This window comes from Gorilla gorilla, chromosome 1 (assembly GCF_029281585.2).
Source record: "Gorilla gorilla gorilla isolate KB3781 chromosome 1, NHGRI_mGorGor1-v2.1_pri, whole genome shotgun sequence".
NCBI lineage: Eukaryota > Metazoa > Chordata > Mammalia > Primates > Hominidae > Gorilla > Gorilla gorilla.
In genome coordinates, this window is record NC_073224.2 from 187,818,828 (window position 1) to 187,844,578 (window position 25,751).

Consider the following 25,751-nt stretch of genomic DNA (forward strand, 5'->3'; position numbering starts at 1 on the left):
CTGATATGAGTTTTTTATTATATTTATATAATTAAAAACAAGAAAGGCAGTGGGGTCCCTTACCATTATTGTTACTATTGTTCAATACCAGCCTACTCTTAATTTATTTTCTGGATTTCTTTTTTTATTGCGGTAAAATACACATATTTACCATTTTAGCTATTTTTAAAAGTGTGCAATTTGGTGGCACAAATATGTCCACACAGTTGTGCAACCATTACCTCCAACCATCTTCAGAAATTTTTCATCTTCCCAAACTGAAACTCTCTACCTATTAAACACTGATTCCCCATCTCCCCTTCCCCACAGCTTCTGACAGACACCATTCTGCTTTGTCTCTACAAACTTCCCAATCATATTATTTTACTGCTAAGAATCTCAAATCCTGAAAGGCTGAGTCACTTTTCCAAGATCACCTAGCTGATTACTGGCAGATAAAAGCCAAAAGCAAGTGCTTACTTAGAAAGGAAAGCAGCAATCATCTATAGCCAAATAGCTTCATTTCCTTTTCTGCCTCAATGCCTTGTTAGCCTTGGTCTAATGCATGTCTGCAAAGGATGGATGGATGGATGGACGGATGGACGGACGGACGGACGGACAGACAGACAAAGATATATACTCATTGTCAGCTGGGCGCAGACAGACAGACAGATGTATAAAGATATATACTCATTGTTGGCTCGGTGCAAACAGATAGATAGACAGATAGATGTATAAAGATATATACTCATTGTCAGCTTGGCGCAGTGGCTCATGCCTGTAATCCCAACACTTTGGGAGTCCGAGGCAGGTGGATTACTTGAGGTGAGGAGTTCAAGACCAGCCTGGCCAACGTGTTAAAACCCCGTCTCTACTAAAAATACAAAAATTAGCTGGACGTGGTGGTGCATGCCTGTAATCCCAGCTACTCAGGAAGCTGAGGCAGGAGAATCACTTGAACCTGGGAGGCAGAGGTTGCAGTGAGCCGAGATCATGCCACTGCACTCCAGCCTGGGCTACAGGATGAGACCCCATCTTAAAAAACAAACAAACAAAAAAGATATATACTCATTGTCTTTTAAGCAATAAATGTAGAAATTCAGTCTGGGCAACATGGTGAAAACCCGTCTCTACAAAAACAAACAAACAAACAAACAAAATTAGCTAGGTGTGGTGGCGCGCGTCTATAGTCCCAGCTACTGGGGAGGCCAAGGTGGGAAGATGGCTTGAGCTTAGGAGGCGGGGGTTGCAGTGAGCACTGACTGAGCCACTACGCTCCAGCCTGGGCAACAGTGAGACCCTGTCTTTAAAAAAAGGTAGAAATTTGGATCATATTCAATATGGTCAATTTTTAACAGGCTGAATAGTGTTGACCATAAATATCTATCCATCTGAAAGCACATCGCCAACTGCATGGCCTAGAGCTTGATTCTTGGTCTTATCGTATTTAACATTTTTTTTTAAATAATTTAGATGAGGTCTCACTATGTTGCCCACGCTGGTCTTAAACTCCTGGGCTCAAGGGATCCTCCCGAAGTCCTAGGATTACAGATGTGAGCCACCGTGCCTGGTCCTGTTTAACATTTTTATTAGTGATTTGGATGTGGCCATTTATGGCACAATAATGAAATATGTGATGGATATAAAGAAAAGTATGACAGCTGAATCTGCTGGATCAAAGAATCAGTATTCGAAAGATCTAACCAAATTAGAATATTAGAATACTAAACTAAATCATCTCTAACAGACTCAAACTAAAAGAAAATTAATAAATAAAAATAAAATAGGTCAGCACCACTTTGCTGGAGCCTGCAACCAAGTGGAAGTGGAGTGAAGCGGCCATTGTTGCCAACTCTTTCCTCTCTCCCACAGTTTGGTCAGCAGGTTGATTAGGCCGTTGGCCCTCGAGCCAAGACTTGTCTCATATTTAGTTCTGGGGAGCACCTCATAGACATGAGTGATGTAGAGGAGAACAACTTCAAGGGCATAGTTAATGTTCATGAAGAAACTGAAGAGTTTTTTCCAAAAATGTTGAAGATAAATCAAGATAAAAGAAGGCTAATGGAAAGTATTAAGGATCAGAAAGTTAAAATTGAATGGGGGAAAAAACTGAACAGAAGATTGGTCGGATAGAAGCACTTGAATTTTTGTAAGGCTATTTTGAATTGTTTGAATTGGGAAAGAATACACAAAGTACAAAAAGTGAAAAACTCAAGAATGAAGAGAAGTAGAAAGCAAGAGTGAAGTAGAATTAAAAGAATCTGGAAGAATAAATGGGTCCTAAGTAAATGAGTCTTCACTCTCAGTCAAAATCTCCAACAGGAACTCCTGCTTGTGTAAAATTGGAGAGATGGTCAGGATCTCGTAGTCCTTCCAGGGTTTCCAAACACTCTGAATCCCATTCTCGATCAAGATCAAAATGTCAAGGAGGCATTCTCATCGACGTTACACACTTGATCCAGATCCCACTCTTGATCCAGATACCACTCTCACAGGAGACGAAGTAGCTCATATACACCAGAATACTAGCAGTGAAGGAGCCGAAGTCATTCTCCAATGTCTAACCAGAGAAGACACACTGGCAGAAGGGCAAATCCAGATCCCAACACTTGCCTTAGAGTGTTTGGCCTTAGTTTGTACACAACAGACAGAGATCTTCGTGAAGTATGTTCTTGATATGGACCTTTGAATGGTGTCAATGTGGTTTACAATCAGCAAACTGGGCGATCTCAAGGATTTGCTTTTGTGCATTTTGAGGGAATAGATGACTCAAAGGAGGCTATGGTAAGGGCAAACAGAAAGGAGCTGGATGATAGAAGAAATTCGGGTGGATTATTCTATTACCAAGAGAATGCGCACACCTACACCAGGCATCTATATGGGCAGAACAACTCATAGTGGTGGTGGTGGAGGTGGTGGCAAAGGTGGCAGTGGAGGTGGTCACAGACGTCGAGATTCTTACTATGATAGAGGATATGATCGTGGATATGACAGATATGAAGACTATGATTACCAGTACAGAAGATGATCACCTTCTCCTTATTATAGTCGATACAGACCACAATCAAGATCTCATTCCTGCAGCCCAAGACACTATTGATAATGAAATGGTTGCAATGAAGGACATTTTTTTCCTCTTTATTTTCTTTTTCCTCTCCTTTTTTTTTTTAATTCTGGATGTCCCCAAGCTTCTGATTCTTCCTAGTCTTTAAGAAAAAAAAATTTTTGGTTTATTTAGTATATACATTATACTCCTAAAGATGTAATTGTTGTCATTTTGAGTAAACATCTTGAGTATAAAAGCAACCCTAGTGTTATACTCCGTAAATTTTTTTTTTTTGCTTTTACTAACATAAACTCCTAGCTAATCAAATAAGAAATTATCTTTTTAAAGCTTCTTTTGTGTTAGATATTGTATTAGAGATCTGCATTTATGAAGAACTCCTTTTTAAACTTTCTTTTGAGGAAGACAGTAACACATAAATTAGTTCAGTCATGTCATGTTTGGGGTGGCATGGAACAGTCAAGTAGTTAGGTGCAGAAAGTTTGAAGCTATAAAAGAAAATACCTGGACATTTCTTTTGAAGAATGGAATTTTTGAGCCCTAAAAATTAAGTCATTTTTTAGAGATAAAAAGCTTGCAGACTCCTATGAAAGATGTATTTAAAATACATCTCTTAAAACTTTGGCTAGGCACAGTAGCTCACACCGGTAATCCTAGCACTTTGGGAGGCTGAGGCAGGCAGATTGCCTGAGCTGAAGAGTTCAAGACCAGCCTGGGCAACATGGCAAAACCCTGTCTCTACTAAAAATACAAAAAATTAGCTGGGCGTGGTAGTGCGTGCCTGCTGTCCCAGCTACTCAGGAGGCTGAGGCAGGAGAATCGCTTGAACCCGGGAGGCGGAGGTTGCAGTGAGCTGAGATCGTGCCACTGCACTCCAGCCTGGGTGATAGAGCAAGACTCTGTCTCCAAAAAAAAAATAAAATAAAATACATCTGTCAAAAGTTAAAAACTAAAGTGTGATTTCTTTGTTAAATTTATTGAAGTTTAAGTATTCCCTTAATCAGTGAAGGACAACCCTTATTTATTACCTAGAGCAACTATATAATTTGCTGTTAGAAATTTTGGTATTGGAACTATGGATAAGCAGGTTATCATATAGTATAGAATCCTTAGAAGATACATGTGGGGAAAAGTAGTCTCCTTTCAAATAAAAGTTAATTTATTTGAAAAAATAAAATAAAAAGACCCAAACTACTGAATTGTCTGTTACAGAAAAAATCATCAGTAAACAGGCTAATGCAATCTCAAACTACACTAGAAATGTCCAGAATAAGGAGAGTGGGGATTATCATGTTCTGTGCTATACTGATCAACTGCATGGTTCATTTCAACCAACATTCCCTGGACGCCTACTATGTGCCAGACCACACTGAAATATTGTTTTCAATTTCAGTTAATATTACATATTAACAAACAAAAACATATTCAAGAGAAAATAAGAAAAATGTCTAAAAGGTTTTTATTCATAAAGAATCAAAGCAACTTAGAAAAATGTCATCAAGGCCGGGCACAGTGGCTCACGCCTGTAATCCCAGCACTGCAGGAGGCCGAGGCAGGTGGATCACGAGGTCAGGAGATCAACACCATCCTGGCTAACACGGTGAAACCCCGACTCTATGGACTATTCCTTTGAATGTATTGGTAATGTGAAGGTCATGAGAGCAGCACTTGAGGCGTGTCACAAGGGCTGGGGCATCAGCGTGGTGGTTGGAGTAGCTGCTTCAGGTGAAGAAACTGCCACTCGTCCATTCCAGCTGGTAACAGGTCACACATAGAAAGGCACTGCCTTTGGAGGATGGAAGAATGTAGAAAGCATCCCAAAGTTGGTGTCTGAATATATGTCCAAAAAGATAAAAGTTGATGAATTTGTGACTCACAATCTGTCTTTTGATGAAATCAACAAAGCCTTTGAACTGATGCATTCTGGAAAGAGCATTCGAACTGTTGTAAAGATTTAACTGAAAAGAGAAAAATAAAGTCCATCCTGTCGTGATGTGATGAGAGCAGCTTAACAGGCAGGGAGAAGCGCCTCCAACGTCACAGCCTCGTAGAGCTTCACAGCTACTCCAGAGAATAGTGTTATGTGTGTAATTCATGAATCTCTATAATCAAGGACAAGGATAGTTCAGTCATGAACCTGTTTTCTGGACGCTCCTCACATAAATAATTGCTAGCTTATTAAGGAATATTTTAACATAAAAGTAATTTCTACCAAAAAAAAAAGAAACCCCGACTCTAATAAAAATACAAAAAAATTAGCCGGGCATGGTGGCGGGTGCCTGTAGTCCCAGCAACTCAGGAGGCTGAGGCAGGAGAACGGCGTGAACCTGGGAGGCGGAGCTTGCAGTGAGCCGAGATCGCGCCACTGCACTCCAGCCTGGGTGACAGAGCGAGACTCCATCTCAAAAACAAAAGAAAAAAGAAAAAGAAAAATGTCATCAAAATCATCCTAACAATAAACATTTGCTTATTACATGTGGCAGCCACGGAGGTATGTCGCTTATATCAACCCTTATGAAATAACTTTCCAATAAGCTTCTAGGTGCACAGTTAGCTGACAGCCTCCTACTGCAGTCCCTTCAGGATGCCCAGCTTTCAAGCTGAAGTCACACTCTTCCTGGGCAGCCCCACCCAATGACTGCTCATAACATAGGCACCAAGGCCTGGCCACTTCTGTCCAATGCAGGACTCCTTTAATGAACAACTTTTGTTCAAGTCTTCACTGTGTTGTCTGAGACTCTGTCAGACCTGCATCGCACTCTGAGACTCTCCCTGACAATTGTGCCTCCTCTCCCTTTCCTTTCACAGAAGTCCTCTCCTACTTCATATATCTCTTATAGTCCTGTCTCAGCAGCTGCTTCCTGAAGGACTCAAACTGGCACAGCTGGTACCAGAAATTGACTAAGAAAGCAGGAGCTAAGATGGGGCTTAGGAATTAGATAACTTACTGCCCAACTGACAATGAAGCTCTCATCCCAGGTGGTATGTGAGGCATGACAGGCCCTAGCACAAGCTGGTGGCCCAAGTGTTAACATGCAAGTTGTGACTTGGGAGAATGTTCCCAGAGAGGAACACTCTAACTGGTGTAAAGATTCAGATATTTGGGAAGGGGAACACAAAACATACAAGAATAGCCGGGCGCGGTGGCTCATGCCTGTAATCCCAGCACTTTGGGAGACCGAGGCGGGCGGATCACGAGGTCAGGAGATCGAGACCATCCTGGCCAACATGGTGAAACCCCGTCTCTACTAAAAATACAAAAAATTAGCCGGGCATGGTGGCAGGCGCCTGTAGTCCCAGCTGCTCGGGAGGCTGAGGCAGGAGAATGGCGTGGACCTGGGAGGCGGAGCTTACAGTGAGCCGAGATCGTGCCACTGCACTCCAACCTGGGTGACTCAGTTTAAAAAAAAAAAAAAAAATACAAGAACAATAAAGTTGGCTAGCTGTTAGATTGCCCAGGCTCCCTCGAAAGGGCAGCTAACAAACAACTGAAAACTAAGCGTGAAGGTCAGACGGCTCTTTGGTAGCTCACAAACAGGTCCTTATCACCTACGAAGGGAGGCAGTAAAAGATGAAGAACAAACTCAGGATGGCTACAGACCACTGCTTCACGGTGGCTGAATGCTCAGCCAAGGCAGGTTTGTTATGCCAAGGTCAGGATCCTGATTTGGAAAACCTAGAGGCCTGATAGACAGGTTACGGATAGATGGCTGCCCCCAAAGATTGTCATTTCCAAATCCTTTGAACTCTGAGTCTTCAGGGATGAGTTAGCACTCCCTGCTGTGCAGAAGCACACTTCAGAGGTCTGTCACCTGCAAGGCAACACAGGGGCTCCCTCAGGATCTGTCTCTATCTGCATTCCTAGATGCCATGATAATAGCTAGTGCTAACCCTGCCAAGGACATCTTGGACTTCATAAAGGAGAACAGGGACTATAATCCCCAAAAGAATGTCAAGAATTAGCCAGGGTACCAGCAGGACTGGCATAAACCACAGTGCTAGATTTTCAAGGTACTTAAGCAAGCAGGAACATTAGACTGAGTAAGGTCAAGTTTACTGGTTGAGAAAGGGGCTGTCTCAGGATATGAGAATTAACACTGTGGCAGGGACCTGGGAGATGGCATAAACTTGCTGTCAGGGTGGCTCCTAGCAGCCTGGAGAAAATGATGGCCCAACCTAAGTCAGGCTGAAATGACTGAATTGACATAGCAGAGAGCAGAGGACAGGATTAAAAAGCTCAGGAAAGTGGGTATGATAGAGTTGTGTATACCATGTGAGGAGAGAAGACCATTCATCAAAGCTATCAGGAATATACTGGGGAGAGAGGCACCAGCATCACTAAGAAGTTCAGTGGTGGCGCTCCTCTAAAGGAAAGGCTCATTGACAGCAATAGGGGCCAGGTGGTGGCACTTAAACACCAGAAGCTAGTGAACTCTTACCATTATGATTCATGTTGAAAGACAGCCAATAAGACTTAACTTTCAGGGAGCTGTGGAGATAGTTAAGAGAATACGGTGCAGGCTGGGCAATGTGGCTCATTCCTGTAATCCCAGCACACTCTGGGAGGCTGAGGTGGGTGGATCACTTAAGGTCAGGAGTTCAAGACCAGCCTGGCCAACATAGTGAAAACCCCCGTCTCTACTAAAAATACAAAAATTAGCCGGGAGTGGTCGTGGGCACCTGTCATCCCAACTGCTGGGAAGGCTGAGGCAGGAGAATCACTTGAACACGGGGAGGTGGAGGTTGCAGTGAGCTGAGACCACACCACTGCACTACAGCCTGGGCAACAGAGTGAGACTCCATCTCAAAAAAAAAAAAAAAGAGAATATAGTCCATAAGGAAAAAAACAGACAGTCAAAATCAGTGCTGCTTAATATATATAATCAAAACAAGGCAAGAATTGGATAAGCAGGAGGCGGAGGGTGATTGCACCAATAAAAACCTACTATCCCTTTCCCAGTTCCTGGACCTGAGCCAGTTTTCACATCTAAACTCATATATATATGTAAAATTATTCCCAAGTCCATCCCGAAAGGAACCTATGGCCATTTACTCAGGCAACTATAAAGTGGGGAAAGGAGGCCGGGCGCGGTGGCTCACGCCTGTAATCCCAGCACTTTCGGAGGCCGAGGCAGGCGGATCACGAGGTCAGGAGATCGAGACCATCCTGGCTAACACGGTGAAACCCCGTCTCTACTAAAAATACAAAAAATTAGCCGGGCGAGGTGGCGGGCGCCTGTAGTCCCAGCTACTCGGGAGGCTGAGGCAGGAGAATGGTGTGAACCCGAGAGGCAGAGCTTGCAGTGAGCCAAGATCGTGCCACTGCACTCCAGCCTGGGCGACAGCGAGACTCCATCTCAAAAAAAAAAAAAAGAATGTCACTAAAGTGGGGAAAGGAAAATACCCAGACATTTCAAAGACTATGGGTCACAGAGTCTGACTTGATATTGATATACAGAAACATGGAACGTCATTGTGGCCCTATTATAGCAGTAGAAATACAGGAACCAAGTAATAAATGGAGTCCTGGCCAAAGTCTAGCTTTTAATGGGTCCACTGGTCCACAGACCTACCCAGCAGTCACTTCCCCAGTCCCTCAATGTATAAATGGGATTGGCATACTTGGCAGTTGGGGTAACTCCCACCCCGGGTCTTTGACCTGAGGAGTAAGAGCTATCAGACAGAGAATGGCCAAGTGAAACCTTCTGAAAATAGCTCTCCATTCCCTGGGTGTAAATCAAAACCAAAATTGTGTAGGGGGCAGAGGTAAAGGGAATGGCAATGATTAGTGTCACCTTTAAGGATCTCAAAGATTCAAGGGCAGTAGTCCCTATATATATCCATGTAATTCAAAAGTCTAGCCCCTGCAGGAACCAGTTGGATCTACCACAAGCTCAAACAAGTAGCAGCCATGACCACATTGCCATGCTAGATGTAGTATGTTTGTTGCAGCAGATAAATATAGCCTTGGGTACACAGCATGCAGCCATTTATATGGCAAATAAGTTCCTTTCTATCCTAATCAGAAAAGAGGATCAGAAGCAGTTCACTTTCACATGGAACAAACAATAAAATGCATTCATGGCTTTGCTTTGGGGCTATGTTAACTCCACTCTATCATAATAGTCTGCAGAGATCTCGACTCAAAACATATAGATCCATCACGTCAGTGATACATGTTGATCTTGCAAGATGAGCAAGAGGTGGCTAGCATACTGAAGGACTTGGTGGGGTACATGTGTTCCAAAGAGGGTAAAGAAAAACCCTACAAATATTCAGGGATCTTCCATTTCAGTGAAGTTTTAAGAGTCCAGTGGTCGCAATCATGCCAACACATCCCCTCCAAAGCAAAAGACAAATTGCTGCATCTTGCATCCCCAACTACAAAAAAGGAAGCACAATGTCTGGTAGGCTCCTTCAGATTCTAGAAGTAACACATTCTATACCCAGGAATACTGCTGTGGCCCATATACTGGTTGACATAAAAGGCTGCTAGTATTGAGTAGGGGCAACAACTCTGCAGCAAGTCCAGGCTGTAGTGCAAGCAATCCCTACGCTGTTGGAGGTACCAGTGGTGGGAAAAGATGCAGTGTAGAGTTTATAGCAAGGAAGAGAATCAAAATGCAGGCCCCTAGAGTTCTGCAGGAAGGCCACGCTATTAGAAAAACAGCTCCTGTGGCTGGGCATGGTGGCTCACGCCTGTAATCCCAGCACTTTGGGAGGCCGAGGCGGGCGGACCACGAGGTCAGGAGATCGAGACCATCCTGGCTAACACGGTGAAACCCCGTCTCTACTAAAAATACAAAAAATTAGCTGGGCGAGGTGGCGGGCGCCTGTAGTCCCAGCTACTCGGGAGGCTGAGGCAGGAGAATGGCATTAACCCCGGGGGGCGGAGCCTGCAGTGAGCCGAAATCGCGCCACTGCACTCCAGCCTGGGCGACAGCGAGACTCCGTCTCAAAAAAAAAAAAAAAGAAAAAGAAAAAAAAGAAAAACAGCTCCTGGTGTGCAACTGTGTCCTATTAAGAGATACAATGCTTCATCACTGGGCACCATGTGTCCAGACTTTCCACAATGATCTGCATTCACTAGGACTCGCCAGGTCATAAAGCCAGGTGAGCATAGCAGCAATCCATTATAAGACAGGAATGGCACATCAAGGATCAAAATGAAACAGAACCAAAAGGCACAAGAAGACTGCTATAAGCAGGCAGCCAAGACTTCCCTGGCACTCACCATACTAGCACCATTTCCTCAGCTCACATCTATAGCTATTTGGGGTATCCTATAAGACCAACTTAAGAAGGAGAAAAAAGCCAAAGTTTTGCTTATAAGTAGGTCAGCTCAGTATGTGAACGCAAGCTGAAAAAAACAACGGAGTTCATTATAGCCACACTTAGGGGTGACCTTGACAATGAAAAGGGAAAATCTTCTTAACAGACAGAGCTTTGAGTCGTGCACCTGGTTATGAATTTTATGCAGAAAGAAAAGTGGCCTGGGGTGAGAATATATAGACTCACGGGCAATGGCAAGTAGACTGGCCAACTGGTTAGAGGCCTTTAAGGAGAAGGACAAAGGCAAGAGGTATGGGTGGAGGGAAATGAATGAATATATGGGAGTGGGTGGAAAGTATGAAAATCTTTGTTTCATGTGTTAATGCCCACCAGAAAGTATCCAATACAGAAGAGCCAATGAACAGCCAAGGAGACAAAATGACTCAACTAGCTGACATCGGTCACCCAGAAGTGGCAAGATGGGGACATAAATGGAGAGGTCACTGTGGCAGAAATAGAGATGGAAGCAGAGAAGGAGACATGGACTCCCATTTACCAAGGCCAACTCTGAACATCCAACCTATGAGCAACAAAGACCAACACCAAGCCCTCATATAGCATTATGCCTCAGGCAGACCAACAGACTATTAAGTGGCAAGCTGACTACACTGTGCCTCTTCCATCTTGGATGGGCCAGTGATTGATCTTCACAGGATTAGACACTTATTCCAGGTATGGGTTTGCCTTTCCTGTCCATAGAGACCTAGCCAGTACCACTAAATATAGACTTATACAGCACTTAATCAACAGACATGGAATCCAGCCAAGGGAATCACTTCACAGTGAAAGATTTGTGGCAGTAGGCCCATAACCATAAGCTCCAGTAGTTATATCCATAACAGCTCCATACAAAAGGACCAGTCTTAGAGAGTACTGGAATGGCCTGCTGAAGGCACAGCTAATGTACTAGCTCAGAGACAAAAATGGTGTGCTATCCTCTTGTATGCAGTACATGCACTGATTTAGAGCTAGGTTCCCAGTAAGAAGAATACATGGGTCTGAGAACCAAGAAGTGGAAAGGGAAATAGCCCCTACTTGCCATCATTCCCAATGATCTACTTTGTGCTTCCCATCTCTGCAATGTGGGGCTCTATGGAGTTAGAAGTCCTGGCACCCAAAGCGGGCACACTTTTGCCAGGAGACACATGAAAGGTCACAGTGAACTACAATTTACAGCTGCAGCCTGAATATTGAGTATTCCTTGTGTCCAAGGACTAGAAAGCAGTAAGAGGAATGTCCATCTTGGCAAGATTAATTAACCCTCATCCTCAGGAGGAAGTAGGGCTGCTGTTACACAAAGGGAACAAGAAAGAATATGTGTGGGACTCAGATGATTCCCTAGGATACCACTTAATACTCCCTGCCCAGTAGTGACTATGAATGGACAAATGCAACCACTCCAGTCTCAGACTCCTCAGAAATGAGGGTTTGGGTCAAACCACTAGGTAAACAACCAACACCAGCAGAAATGATAGCTGAGGGCAAGGGCAATTTAGACTACACAGTGGAGATGGCTCTAGAACTTTGTGGCTCTGAGACCAGCTACAGTGATGAGCCTGAGGCCTGTCTCACTAATCTCTTTCTACATTTCCTCCCTTGGAGGAGCTGCTCTCAGAAACTGTGAAGATATGGATCTGTGCATCATGAGAAATGGACTGTAGCAATCACTTGGATCTTCCTTCAAAAAAGAATTGCCATTCAGGTCCAAGGAGTTTGGTTAGCTAACAGCCTCCAGCTGCAGCATGTTCAGAATTCATCTCAGCTTCCCAGTCATGACCATGCTCTCCTTGGGCAGCTCTAGCCAGTGACTAAACATGGTGGGTGTACTAAAATCTGGCCATTTCTGCCCATGCAGGACTCCTCTAACAGGCAATACATGCTCTGAAGTTCCCTGTTAGGTTGACTGAGATTTTTTCAGATCTGCATCACAGACTGAGGCTCTCCCTAGGCAATTCTGCTTTCTCCCCATTTCCTTTCATAGGCATTCCATCCCATAAAACCTCTTGTGCTACTACATCCATTTCAACGTCTGCTTCCCAGCGGATCTGAACCAATACACTATGTAATTAGCTCTTTACATGTATCTGTTTATTTAACCCACTGATGTATTATTGTTAGTCCCATTTTACAGGTGAGAAAACTGAGGCACAAAGAAGTTATTAACTTGCCCAAGATCACAAAGTGAAAGGAGAATTAAATTTGAACCCAGACAGTTTGACTCTAGAGCCTGTAATTTAATCACTATGCTGGGAGAGACAGGATACTGTCTTGTCATCTTTAGATATTAAGAGTGATTATTTATTCTGTGTAATTTTAAAGAGTAAAAGAGCAAAAGGATATACACTAGAAAAAAAGCTAGATTTTTTGGCTGAATATAAAAAGAAACAATACTGCTAATATTCTAATAACGTGCAGAATGAGCACCTTCAGGAAGTAATCAGGGCCTATCATCTGAGAGTTCAAAGTCTTGGATATGGTGAGGGTGAGACTTTAAAAAACAGATAAAAGTTGACCTACATCAGTAAAAGGTGTTAATTACTAAGGCTTACGTGGAAAAAAGGGGTTCCACAACCAAATAAGTTTGGGTAATATAGCCAGGCACACTGGCTCATGCCTGTAATCCCAGTACGTTAGGAGGCTGAGGCAGGTGGATCATCTGAGGTCAGGAGTTCGAGATCAGCCTGGCCAACATGGTGAAATCCCATCTCTACTAAAAATACAAAAATTAGCCGGACATGGTGGTGCATGCCTGTAATCCCAGCTAATCAGGAGGCTGAGGCAGGAGAATTATTTGAACCTGGAAGGTGGAGGTTGCAGTTAACCAAGATGGTGCCACCACACTCCAGCCTGGGTAACAAGAGCAAAACTCCATCTCAAAAAAAAAACTGGGGTAATACATAGCTGAACAAAGTTAAACAAGTTTCTTCCACTCCTCAGTCTTTAGAATACTAATGTGCATTTGCAAACTTCTACCTGAGGGATATATAGTAAGCTGAAAACCCAAACTTATTTGACTAAAGAACATCTCCTTGCTCCTAGGGAACATACTTTAGAAATCCTGGATGGGCTCGGAGAGGTGGCTCATGTCTCTAATCCCAGCACTTTGGGAGGCCAAGGCGGGTGGATCACTTGAGGTCAGGAGTTCCAGACCAGCCTGACCAACATGGTGAAACCTTGTCTCTACTAAAAATACAAAAAATTAGCCAGGTGTAGTGGTGGGTGCCTGTAGTCCCAGCTACTCAGGAGGCTGAGGCAGGAGAATTGCTTGAACCCGGGAGGCGGAGGTTGCAGTGAGCCGAGACCACACCACTGCACTCCAGCCTGGATGAGAGAGCGAGACCCCATCTCAAAAAAAAAAAAGAAAAAACACACATACACACACACATAGACACAGGACAAGATTCACAGGATGAAAAAAGAGTGTGGACTTTCTAGTCAGAGATATATGAGCTTGATATATAAGTTTGAATCATGAATGTGGGCTTAAGCTTAGGAAAATCAATAAAACTCTCCAAGCCTCAGTTCCCTCAGCTGTAAAATGCATAATAATATAATGACCTTATAATATCCTTAGTAAGAGTTACAAATAACATATGTGAAACACTTACCAGAAAGATGGCACACTACAGGGAAAGCTTTTATATTCCACAAAAAGTAATACAAGGTAAAAGAATCAAGGAAAACTTCATAAACCTGGAATCTTGGAAGAACAGGATGCAAAAACAGGAGGGAGGAATGATTAGCTTGGAACCAAATCATGAAGGCTGTATGCCAGGTTAAAGAATCTCAACCTTGCTTTTTAAACACTGAGCAGAAATTTCCATGAGCGACCTCACAATAACTTCAAAAATAATTTACCTCGGCTACTACTACTAAAAAAAAAAAAAAAAAAAGACAATTATCACCAGAATCACAAAAAGGCCTACATGATGTACTGTGAAGTTCAAGTTTCAAACTGGCAGTGTTTTATTTTAATTACCTTTTAGGGACTGTTTCTCCTGCTCAACTGAAAATGAAAAATGGAGACTAAAGTTTGTATAAATCCTGACAGGGTGTTTTTACAAAATTCTGACATTGCTTGTTCTATCTTTTTTTCTTTTTTAAGACAGTATGTTCCCCTGTTGCCCAGGCTGGCGTGCAGTGGCGTGATCTCGGCTCACTGCACCTCCCCTCCGGGTTCCAAGGTTCAAGCGATTCTCCTGCCTCAGCCTCCTGAGTAACTGAGATTACAGGGGCCCAACGCCACGCCCAGCCAATTTTTGTATTTTTAGTAGAGACAGGGTTTCACAATGTTGGCCAGGCTGATCTTGAATTCCTGACCTCAAGCGATCCATCCACCTCGGACTCCCAAAGCGCTGGGATTACAGGCATGAGCCACCGTGCCTGGCCCTAACTATCTCATCGATCATCTATCTATCTATCTATTTAGAGATTAGGTCTCACTATGTTGCCCAGGCTGGAGTGCAGTGGCTATTCTCAGACATGATCCCACTACTGATCAGCATGGGAGTTCTGAGCTGCTCCATTCCCAGCCTGGGCCAGTTCACCCCTCCTTAGGCAACCTGGTGGTCTCCGACTTCCAGGAGGTCACCCCCTCTCAGGAGGTCACCATACTGATGCCAAACTTAGTGCAAACACTGATCAGCATAGCACACTACAGCCCAGAACTCCTGGGCTCAGGCAATCTTCCCGCCTCAGCCTCCCAAGTAACTGAGACTAGAGGCACATGCCACCACACCAGTCAGTTTATTTTAATAAAGAGAATTTTGAGATAGACTCTGTTGGGCTATGTAACATATAAAAATATGTACAATTTACTTTCTTCATTTTAATAAAATGAAATCTCACAGATAAACAGCAAACTTTAATCATGAAAGGTTAGAAAAGAACCAAACTATATTGCAAACAGAAATGCATATCTTTTCATTAATCCTACCAAAAAGGCTCCAGAACTACTGTTTTTGTAACTTTATACGGAAACTATATCATCCAAAGGAACTAAAAGATTGTATAATAAACCAGAACAAGCCTTTCAGCTTAAAATCACCACTACAGGCCGGGCAGCGGCTCACACCTGTAATCCCAGCACTTTGGGAGGCCAAAGCAGGTGGATCACGAGGTCAGGAGTTCAAGACCAGCCTGGCCAAGATAGTGAAACCCCGTCTCTACTGAAAATACAAAAATTAGCCAGGCGTGGTGGCAGGGCATACCTTGAATGAGTAACCAAAACATTGGGTAATATTCTACATACAAGACAAACAATGATATTTGTATTTATATAAAATTATGTATCATTGAGAGGTAACGGCAATTCTTAAAATCTGTCATGCCTGACTGCCTAGAAATGTTAATATGAAACTAGACTGTAAATTTTTAGAAATGTTTCAGTAGAGTTAAAGAAAAACTAAACTCAGGCATTACAATTGCCTTTTCTTAAGAAATATTCATATTGCCCAGGCGCGGTGGCTCACGTCTGTAATCCCAGCACTCATTCAAGGTATTAAAGCCTTCCTATGAGGTTTTTTAGGACATAGTTCAAAGTCAGCAATAATTACTTGCTAATGTTTCTAAAGTTTTTTTCAAACCAGTTAGGAAATACTACAGGGAACCACTGTTTGAGTAAACAAAGTGCAAGTTTTAGACCTTCATTCTACATGTTCAAGATCAGCCTGGCCAACACGGCAAAAGCCCATCTCTACTCAAAATACAAAAATTAGCGGTGCATAGTGACAGGCACCTGTAGTAACAGCTACTCGAGAGGCTGGGTCAGGAGAATTGTTTGAACTGGGAGGTGGAGGTTACAGTGAGCCGAGATCACACTACTGCACTCTAGCCTGGTTGACAGAGCAAAAGTCTATCTCAAAAAAAAAAAAAAAAAAAAAAAAAAAATCATGTTAAGGCTGGGAACAGTGGCTCATGCCTGTAATCCCAGCACTTTGGGAGGCCAAGGCAGGCAGATCACTTGAGGTCAGTTTGAGACCGGCCTGGCCAACATGGTGAAATCCCGTCGCTACTAAAATTACAAAACTTAGCCAGGCATGGTGGCGCGCACCTGTAGTCCCCGCTACCAGGGAGGTTGAGGCAGGAGGATCGCTTGAATCTGGGAGACAGAGGTTGCAGTGAGCCAAGACTGCGCCACCGCACTCCAGCCTGGGCAACAGAGCAAGACTCCATCTCAAAAAAAAAAAAAAAAGAAATATTCATATTAATAGAAGACAGCCTTTTATACAGCTGAAGTCCTCACACCACCATTCTTATCACCACCCAACATGGTTAATCAGTTCTATTAACCAGAGTTCACTGTTTACTAAACAGGAAACTAGAGTTTACAGCTTTTTTTGTTTTTGAGATGGAGTTTCGCTCTTCTTGCCCAGGCTGGAGTGCAATGGTGCAGTCTCGGCTCACTGCAACCTCCGCCTCCCTGGTTCAAGCAATTCTCCTGTCTCAGCCTCCCAAGTAGCTGGGATTACAGGTATCTGCCACCATATAGTGGTGATTTTGAACCGAAAGGCTTGTATTTTCAGGAGAGACGGAGTTTCACCATATTGGCCAGGCTGGTCTCGAACTCCTGACCTGAGGAGATCGGCCCACCTCAGCCTCCCAAAGTGCTGGGATTACAGGCATGAGCCACAGCGCCTGGCCTACAACTTTTATCCTCAGGCCAAAAACATTCCTTATCATCAAAGAATCTGGCAATGCATCTGCAAGTAAAAGCTTCAACAATTTACCTAATGACTGTAAATAAAAGTTATTAACCAGGAGCATGGTGGCTCATGCCTGTAATCCCAGCACTTTGGGAGGCTGTGGGTGGATCATTTGAGGTTAGTAGCTCCAGACCAGCCTAGCCAACGTAATGAAACCTCGCCTCTATTGAAAAAAAAAAAAGTTATGAACTGTAGATAGAGCCTTACATTACCACTTCACACTCATTAGGATGGTTATAATCAAAAAAACAGATAACAAGTGTTGGTGAGGACGTGAAGAAATTGGAACCTTCATACAACGCAGGTGGGAATGTAAAAAGGTGCAGCTACTTTGTAAAAACAATCTGATAGTTTCTCGAAAGGTTAAACATACAGCTACCATTTGGCCCAGCAATTCCATCCCTATAAATACCCAAGAGAAATGAAAGCATATTTCCACACAATAATTTGCACATGAATGTTCACAACAACATTATTTATAGTAGCCAAAAAGTGGAAACAGCCCTAACTGATGAATAAAATGTGGTATTTCCATACAATGGAATATTATGCAGCAATAAAAAGAAATGAAGTACTGACACTTGCTACTGAACCCTAAAACTATTATGCTAAGTAAGAGAAACCAGTCATATATCGTATGATTCCACTTACATGAAATGTCCCGATAGGCAAATCCATAGAGGCAGAAAGTACATTAGTGGATGCCTAGGGCTGGGAGGATTAGGGAGATCCTGAGAGTGACTGTTAATGGGTACAAGTTTCTTTTTGGAGTGATTAAAATGTTCTAAAATTAGACAGCAGTGATGTTTGCACAACTCTGTGAATATATAATACTGTTCTAACTTTTCCAGTTCCGTAAATGGGCTATTTACCATAATTTAAAAGAAAAATATAAGTACTAATTAATTTGTAAAATAGAAAATACTTTATGCGTTGAGTATCCCTTATCTAAAATACTTGGAACCAGAAGCATTTGGGACAGATGAGAATTTTGACGCAAGTCTAAACACAAAATTCATTTGTTTCATGTATACTTATACGCACAGCCTAAAGGTAACTTTATACACTATTTTTAATAATTTTGTACATGAAACAAAGTTTTGACCATTTTGATTGTGACCCATCACATGAGATCAGGCGTGGAATTTTTCCACTTGTGAGATCATGTCAGTGCTCAAAAAGTTTTGGACCTTTGAGCATTTCGAATTTCAGACTTTTGGATTAGGGATGCTCAACCTGTAAAAACAGCACTTTTCAAATTATTTTATTAAATAAATTTTACCATTATAAAGTATAAGGTATTCTACTACATAACTAAATACTAATTCTACTAACACCTTGGTTCTTCCTTAATTTAGCAATCTCTAATACTTCAAAATTGGATTATGCTGATTTTACTTATTAATAGTAAACTACATAAATAATTAACAATCTTTCAACCTCCTTTTTTCAAAACTCAGAGAAATATATTTTCCAATTCCAGAGTCCGGATTTACCAGGACTCATGGGACTGAACTATAGCTCTGATTTACCCATTATATCATTTAATACTTACAATAATCCTGTAAGGTGACTATTATCAATTGCATTTTATAGAAAAGAAAATTGAGACTTAAAGAAGGTAACAAACTTGTCCAAGGTTATAAGAAAAGACTGACAGGCTATAAAATCTAGTTCTAACCCACTGTAGTTTATAAGGAAAAATCTATGTTCTGAAAACAGTTCTTAAGTAAATTTAATAAATTCAGAGTTTTTTGAAAACTAAATATATGAACTATTTCTATTCAGTGCCTGCAACTACATATTTTCCAATGATTATTATATACAGTTGTCTCTCTGTATCTGTGGAGGACTGGTTCCAGGAACCCACAGGATACCAAAATCTGTGGATGCTCAAATCCCTTATATAAAATGGCACAGTATTTGCATATAACCTATGAACATCCTCCTGTATACTTTAAATAATCTCTAGACTACTTACAATGCCAAATACAATGTAAGTGCTATGCAAATCAACTGTTATACTGTATTGGGTTTTTATTTGTATTATTTTTATTATTGTATGATTACTTTTGTGTGTGTGTGTGTGTGTGTGTGTGTGGGTATTTTTGAGCCTTGGTTGGGAGGACCCACAGATACAGAGATCTGACTATACTAAGAATGTTGCTCTATATAATGCAGGTCAAGTATACACAAGTAAAATTAAAGATCAATGTAAAACTCTGAAAATAAATAATTTGCAACAAGTGTACCCTATATAAAGGGAATACTAATTTATTGGCTAAAAATGAAATGGAAAACATACTAAAATCGAAATTGTTTTCCATAAAAAATTCCAAATCCCAAAAGTAGACTTAGTCTAAAAAAAATAAAGCAACCAAGTTTTAAGTCATGCAGAAATCCCAATGCCTGATTTTTGTTTTTCCCAAAAGGAAGAAAGAAATGTACATTTATTGAGCACCTCCTACATGACAAACACTGAGCTAATTGCTTTCGGTTACTTTTAGCTCATGGAACCTGTTCTACTTTGCTGGGAGGGGTAGTGTTACTCCAATAGTACATAAGAAACTCAGAATCTAAATGTCACATTGCTTTAAGAGGTGTAGTAAGGATTCCTGCTCACATCTGACTCCATACTCTGTACCACATTATGCAATTAACAACCATAAAATACACATATATACACCATCTCTTTAGGAACATAAGAACTTAAGCTAAAATCCAGGCAATTATCTTTTAAACAAGCTTTGTGCCTTGCAACCAGTCTGTGGCTAGCACGTTTACAAGGTGCCACATAAAAGTTTACTGAATGGAATGAACAGTGGTAGCTTAGCAACAGAGGAAGGAATTATCATCTCTACTCACTCTACCTTTCTAAAAGAGTTAATAGGAAACCATCACCAGGCAATATAAGCAATTATTTCCTTAAAGAAAACACTGAATCAGGAATAGGAAGACAAAGGAATAATCATACATAAAAAGTATTATCAATGTCCTTGAAGGGCAAGATGAGACACAGAAGCCTTAAACAGAGATTTAGCACGTTCCACTCAATTTCAACACTTGTCTGACCTATCTTGTAACAGTTAATTAAAGGTATCCTGCTTCCACAGGACAAGTTTAGTAGAGCCCTTGGTCATTTTTGTGTTTCCTGGAATACCTACAACAGGACCTGGCACTTAAAAGCCAAAACTGTATAAAAATCTTTTACAGATTATAATACCTTTTCAGATTTATTTATCCTAAAAGCCTTGCAAGGTAAGCATAATAACTGAAGTATATGCATTTTACAGACAATGACATTGGTGTCCATTAAGTGCCAAAGTAAATGACAAGGTATTCTTCTATCACACCACAGCTATCACAGGAGGCTCTCAATAAATGGTTGCTGATTGGATCAGCTGTCCCTCAAAATATCATTTTTCTTTCTAAGATTATTTACTACGAAAAATGACATCCTTTGAGCTGGAGCTGCAAGGAAGTAAAAAAAAAAAAAAAAAGAAATGACTATTGCCACTAAAGACTTATAGTTTTGCTAGAAAATAGACACCTTCCTTCGGCTCAGCAAGGTTAGTTAATTTTAAACTTACTGTATCAGTGATTCTCAAACTTTAGTAGGTCTAAGAATCAGGGAGACTGATAAAAATAAAGTTCTTTGGGCCATCGTCATCCCTAGAATTTCAATTCAAGGGACCAAGAATCTGCATATTACATATAATACTTATATATATAACAAGCACTCTCAACTGATTCTAATGTTGGTGGTCTTTAGGGACACACTGAGAACTGTATTCAACTCTTTTTTTTTGAGATGGAGTCTCGCTCTGTTGCCCAGGCTAGAGTCAGTGGCCCAATCTTGGCTCACTGCAACGTCCGCCTCCCAGGTTCAAATGATTCTTGTGCCTCAGCCTCCCGAGTAGCTGGGGCTACAGGTGGGCACCACCATGCCAGCTAATTTTCGTATTTTTAGTAGAGACGGGGTTTCACCATATTGACCAGGCTGGTCTTGAACTTCTGACCTCATGATCCACCCGCCTCGGAGAGGGGCATCTTGCTTACGTTGCCCAAGCAGGACTGGAACTCCTAGGATCAAGGGGTCCTCCCCATTCAGCCTCCCTAGTAGGCCTAGCCATCACACTTTGCCTGAATTAGACTTTTAAAAATCTAGATTAACCTACCCAAATAACTGGTAATCAAGCCAATTTTTAAAAGAAATACTTAAAATCTGACAAAAACAATGCAAGGCTACAGCATGTAACACAGTAGGTCTTCAAAAACGTGTACCATGCCAAACTTTCTCCCTAGATGGAGACCCCATCCTGCATAGAAGGTTAAGTCAGGGATCTTTTAGGTAGTTACCCATATTCTTCTGTTTTAATTGATGAATTCAACATGGTTCCAATGTAATTTAGTAAAATATTTTTACAGGTCTTATACAAATGACAATGTAAAATGGAACAGTCAGATAATTTTAAACCTAATATACAGAAATAATAATTTTAAAAATCACTGTCAGTACCAGCCCATTATAAACCTGTACTGTTTACAATCTGTGAGATTATGGGTGATTTCTCCTATTATTAAATATTTATTAAGAGCCAACATGGTACCTTTCTATACTTCCCAAGTTTTCTACAATAAGCATATTTTTTCATGACTATAAAAGTTTTGCAAGTACCTATAAGTCTTATAACTTTCACATACGTAACAGGAAAACAAGAATAACCTGTAATCACATTTCTCACAAAACATAAATATCTGACTTACGGTATCAAACTGTAATCAGTAGCATTTTCAAGATTAATATCAGAACAAATCATTTTATTTCTAAAATTTAGCATGTATCCCATTTCCTTCAGGTATTTATTAGGGTAGCTGGCACTTAAAGAGGACTTAAAATCCTTTTGCCAACTATTCTCTGGATCTCTTTAAGTGGAACATTTTTGTACCGAACACTGAAGCATAAAAATATTTCTTCTGGCGGGGTGTGGGGGGCAGACCTTTGTAAAAGACGTTTTTATAACTGTGAGTGTTTATCTAAAAACTTAGCATCGAAAAGATGCGATGGGGCTTTCTCCAAGGCAGACCACGCTTAAGAGGCAAGATATAATATAAACAGGCAGGGATGAGCAACCAGCAGGTGATGAAATTTCACCTCAAATAAGACGCAAAAGGTTGTTCTCGAGCAAGCCAGATCCATGATTGACACTCCAGGAGTACCAGGGGCTCTCTTGGTCCCGCACTCTCTGCACCCCCAATTCTCACCCTGGCCTTCCTCTCCTCCCCCTTCCCCCGCCACAACCGGGATTCTGAGGGACTCGATATGGGACGCGTGGAAGCCAAAGCTTGTTTGCAAACAGGCGTCATCTGCCTCCCTCCGGGATGTACGTGCAGGGCCCGGGCTAAGAGGCTGCGCTCGGCCCGGGCCCATGCAAACCCGAAAGGCGGCCGTGCTCCTGCCGGCCCCCAGCTCCACACACCCGGCCGCGCCGGAACCGAGGCCGGAGGGAGGGCTTCCCAACGGCGCAGGGCCTAGTCGCCCCCCACGGCCTTCAGCCTCCCGGGGGACGCGGGGAGAAAGGGCTGAGGCCCCAGGACCGCAGGGTGGGGGAGGCGACCGCAGTGGCAGGACGCCCCGTCCGCCCGGCCCGCGGTCTGCCGCTAGGGCCCCCACAGGCGGCGGGAGGCGAGCCCCGGACCACGCCGCGCCACACTCACCTCGAGCAGCGCCCGCCTCCGCTTCAGCATGGCCAGGGGGGTCGTCCCTGAGCCGAAAGCCTCCTCCGGAGGGCACCGGCGCGGCCCCAGGCGCCGCCGCGAAACCTCCCACTCCTGTAGGAGCTGCGGTAGCCGCAGCTGCGGCTGCTACTGCTGCTAAGGCCCGGCACCCGCCCAGCCGCATCGGCGCCCGGGCCGCGGCAGCCACGCGGATCCCGGAGGAGCGCCGCCAAGCCGGGCCGGGGGCGCAAGGCTGCGGCGGGACGACCGAGGTGCGGCAGGCGGGGATCCTCAGCGAAGCCTCCAGCGTCGGGTGGCCGCTCCTGCCGCCGGCGCCGCTGGGCCACAGCGCCCCCTGGACCCCACGTCCGGCTACGGCGTCGGGACTGCGGCGGCCGCGCTGGGCACGAGCCGCAGGGAACGCTAAGGAGCGCGGCCTGGGGGCGGCGAGGGCCCCGTGCTCCCTGCGCAGCCCGCGTCCGGCCCGGGACTCCGCTTCCCGGGAACCGGAAGCCCCTCTGTTCCCACCAACCCCTGGCGTTCCCCGCCCCCGCCAGACCCGACCAGCTTTTCGTTCTCTCCCGAAGATACGTGAACGTTCTTGTCACTCGGACCCGCACCTGAGAGCAGGAATATAAGGGAATCTCTTCGTTTGTCTCTCACGGTTTCGGGGGTGGCGGGGAGACCCCCTTCTAATTCCTTTAATGCGTCTGGATGAAAGAAGAGTGACCCAGAACAAACCTTTTTTTCAAACATACACACTCGTCTCCCAAAACAGACGAAGGAATTCTTTGACCTTAACTTGTTTTTTTATCTACTGTGTAGATCATTAAGAAATTTTCTACAGATATCAACCAAACCCTTAACACCTAAACCACCACCCCCACGAAACAAAAATGAAAAAAAAAAAATACATACATATATATATATATATGCCAAGCCAGAGAAGAGAATAGCTAACGGGTTGTCCTGAAATTCATAAACAACTTAAAGGTAAGCAAAGAATCACCCATCTTTTACTAACACCCTCTCCGTCCCAACCTCTTCTCTCCCACCTCTCCACCCCTCATCCCAGGCAAATCCTAGTAAGGCTCTGAAGGAAGGAAATTATTACACAGTGGGGGCTATGGAATCATTCTGTTTACAGATGCCCCATATTTGATCCCAGTCAGCCTCTAGGGCGCAAACATCAGAACCAAAAACAAACACGACTGTCAGAGGGGAAGTAGGGAAAGAAAATTCTCCAAATCCTCTGATCCCTAAATTTTCCAAATACACTTTTTTAACAGAGTGGTATACTAGAATGTGTAGTGATTTTGGTGTCAGACACATACCAACACTACCAGTTCCAGTTCTGTCATGTATAGCTTTATGACCCCGGGGAAGTTATGTAACATTTTTGAACTTCAGTTTTCTCCTGCCTGCCTTGCTGGTTGTTGAAGATTGGAGATAAAGAGACTGGCCCATAGAAGATATTTAATAAATGTTAGTTACAATTTTTATTGGTTCCAGTTCTTTTTCTTAGGCTCAATTTTGTACTCATCTGTTTTTGTTTCTCATTCTCTGTGTGTATGTGTGTGTGTGTGTGTGTATGTATGTGTGTGTGTAACTGTATTCCTATCAAAAGATAGATGCTCCATTCTTCATCCTCCCTAGTCTGGGTGAAATTTCCCTAAATTTCACTAATGGGTTTATGTAACACCCCTCCATGGAAGAATAGAGCCTCATGCACTGGATCCTATGACATTCTGTTGCACAGCAGATAGCAGCATGCAACCAGTATTTTTTATGTATAAAAAATGTTATAAGGCAATCTCACCTTACCTTAGGTTATGGCCTAATGATGATAAATAATAGAAACTACAAAAAGTCTCCAGGAATCATTCATTTAATAATTGAGCAGCCACCATGGAGAAGATGTCACCTAGTAGCTCTCTTAATGAAAGCTGTTCCTGCATAATCCTAAGTGTGCCTTTGCCACATACTCCTGAGTCACAAAAAAATCACTATGCCCTTTCTATAACAAGAGAAACTGGGGCTCAAAGGGAAACCATGATTCATCCTCGCAGTGATTCTATTGAGTTAGGTCCTATGCTACCATTTTACATGTGAAATATATCCAACCTAAGGAAAAGCTGGAAGTAGACCCTGAGATTCCCTTCAGTCCCCAACCTGATGCCCCAACAGTCCTTTCAGCAATATTAACAAAATGCTGTAAGGGTCATCTGTTGCTAAAAAATTTTTAGTCAAGGGAAAAGGGCCCTTCAACTGATTGAGATCATTAGCGCTGTAACCTAATATTAGCACTGTATTTTTCATGCCTAGATCACTGCCACCACAGGAAACCTGCATTTGTTTATGAATAATCATGCAACCCAGGGCATAGCTACTACATGAAGAAGATGATTCATTTGTTCCCAAGACCAGTTTCGTCTTGCTTCACACTTTCTCTCCTTGTTGCTGAAAGCAGCTGCCTTTATCATCACAACCTCCTCCCTGATCAGAGTAGTCCACTTTAAATCCTTTCATCCTCTTCAATTTCATTCCATCGTTTTCAGTTTGCCCTCTGCTTCTAAAATGTCTCTCACCTGTTTTCCTCTCTTGTACTGTAAATCTCTTGTTCATTTTAATCTCCCTTGGGCTTCTGTCAATTGATTTGGCTACCCTCCTCTCAATTTTTCATTGATTTCCCCTATTAGATAGCGACTGTAAAATGTCTATTCCCAACCTGGTAGACCTCCCCACTTTCATTTTTATACTGTCTACATCCTGTAGAAAGCCAATATTCTAAGAATTTTTTTTCAACTGAGTTTAAGCACTAGCACCCCAAGCAAAATATTCTTTACTCTTTAAAATTAGTTTTTAAAATTCAGGCCAAAAAGATACCCGTTTCCTGACTTGGCGAATGGTACCATCATCCACCCAGGTGCCCAAACCAAAAATCTTGGATTCAT

General features: G+C 42.8%; 1 protein-coding gene and 1 pseudogene across 1 annotated transcript; one reads left to right on the top strand and one right to left on the bottom strand.

Moving 5' to 3' along the window:
* Positions 1–2,267: 2,267 nt before the first annotated feature.
* Positions 2,268–3,079, top strand: LOC101139848 (transformer-2 protein homolog alpha-like; annotated as a pseudogene).
* A 195-nt stretch (positions 3,080–3,274) lies between these two features.
* LOC134758984 (collagen, type I, alpha 1a) lies at positions 3,275–25,422 on the bottom strand. Its single transcript, XM_063708972.1, has 3 exons — positions 25,386–25,422; positions 22,798–23,397; positions 3,275–5,145 (listed from the first exon to the last, which is right to left on the bottom strand). Exons 1-3 carry the CDS (start codon positions 25,420–25,422, stop codon positions 5,123–5,125), a joined length of 660 nt encoding a protein of 219 aa, XP_063565042.1. The 3' UTR covers positions 3,275–5,122.
* Between the last annotated feature and the right edge of the window lie 329 nt (positions 25,423–25,751).

What these genes read in the sequence shown, in the direction of transcription:
- LOC134758984 (XM_063708972.1), bottom strand. Translation starts at nt 25,422, where the DNA reads ATGAACAAGAGATTTACAGTACAAGAGAGGAAAACAG. An exon ending in AGTACAAGAGAGGAAAACAG is followed by an intron (nt 23,398 to 25,385) that starts GTGAGAGACATT and finishes CCGAGTGACAAG; the next exon opens with AACGTTCACGTATCTTCGGG. An exon ending in GGAGGCGGGCGCTGCTCGAG is followed by an intron (nt 5,146 to 22,797) that starts GTGAGTGTGGCG and finishes CCTTGATTATAG; the next exon opens with AGATTCATGAATTACACACA.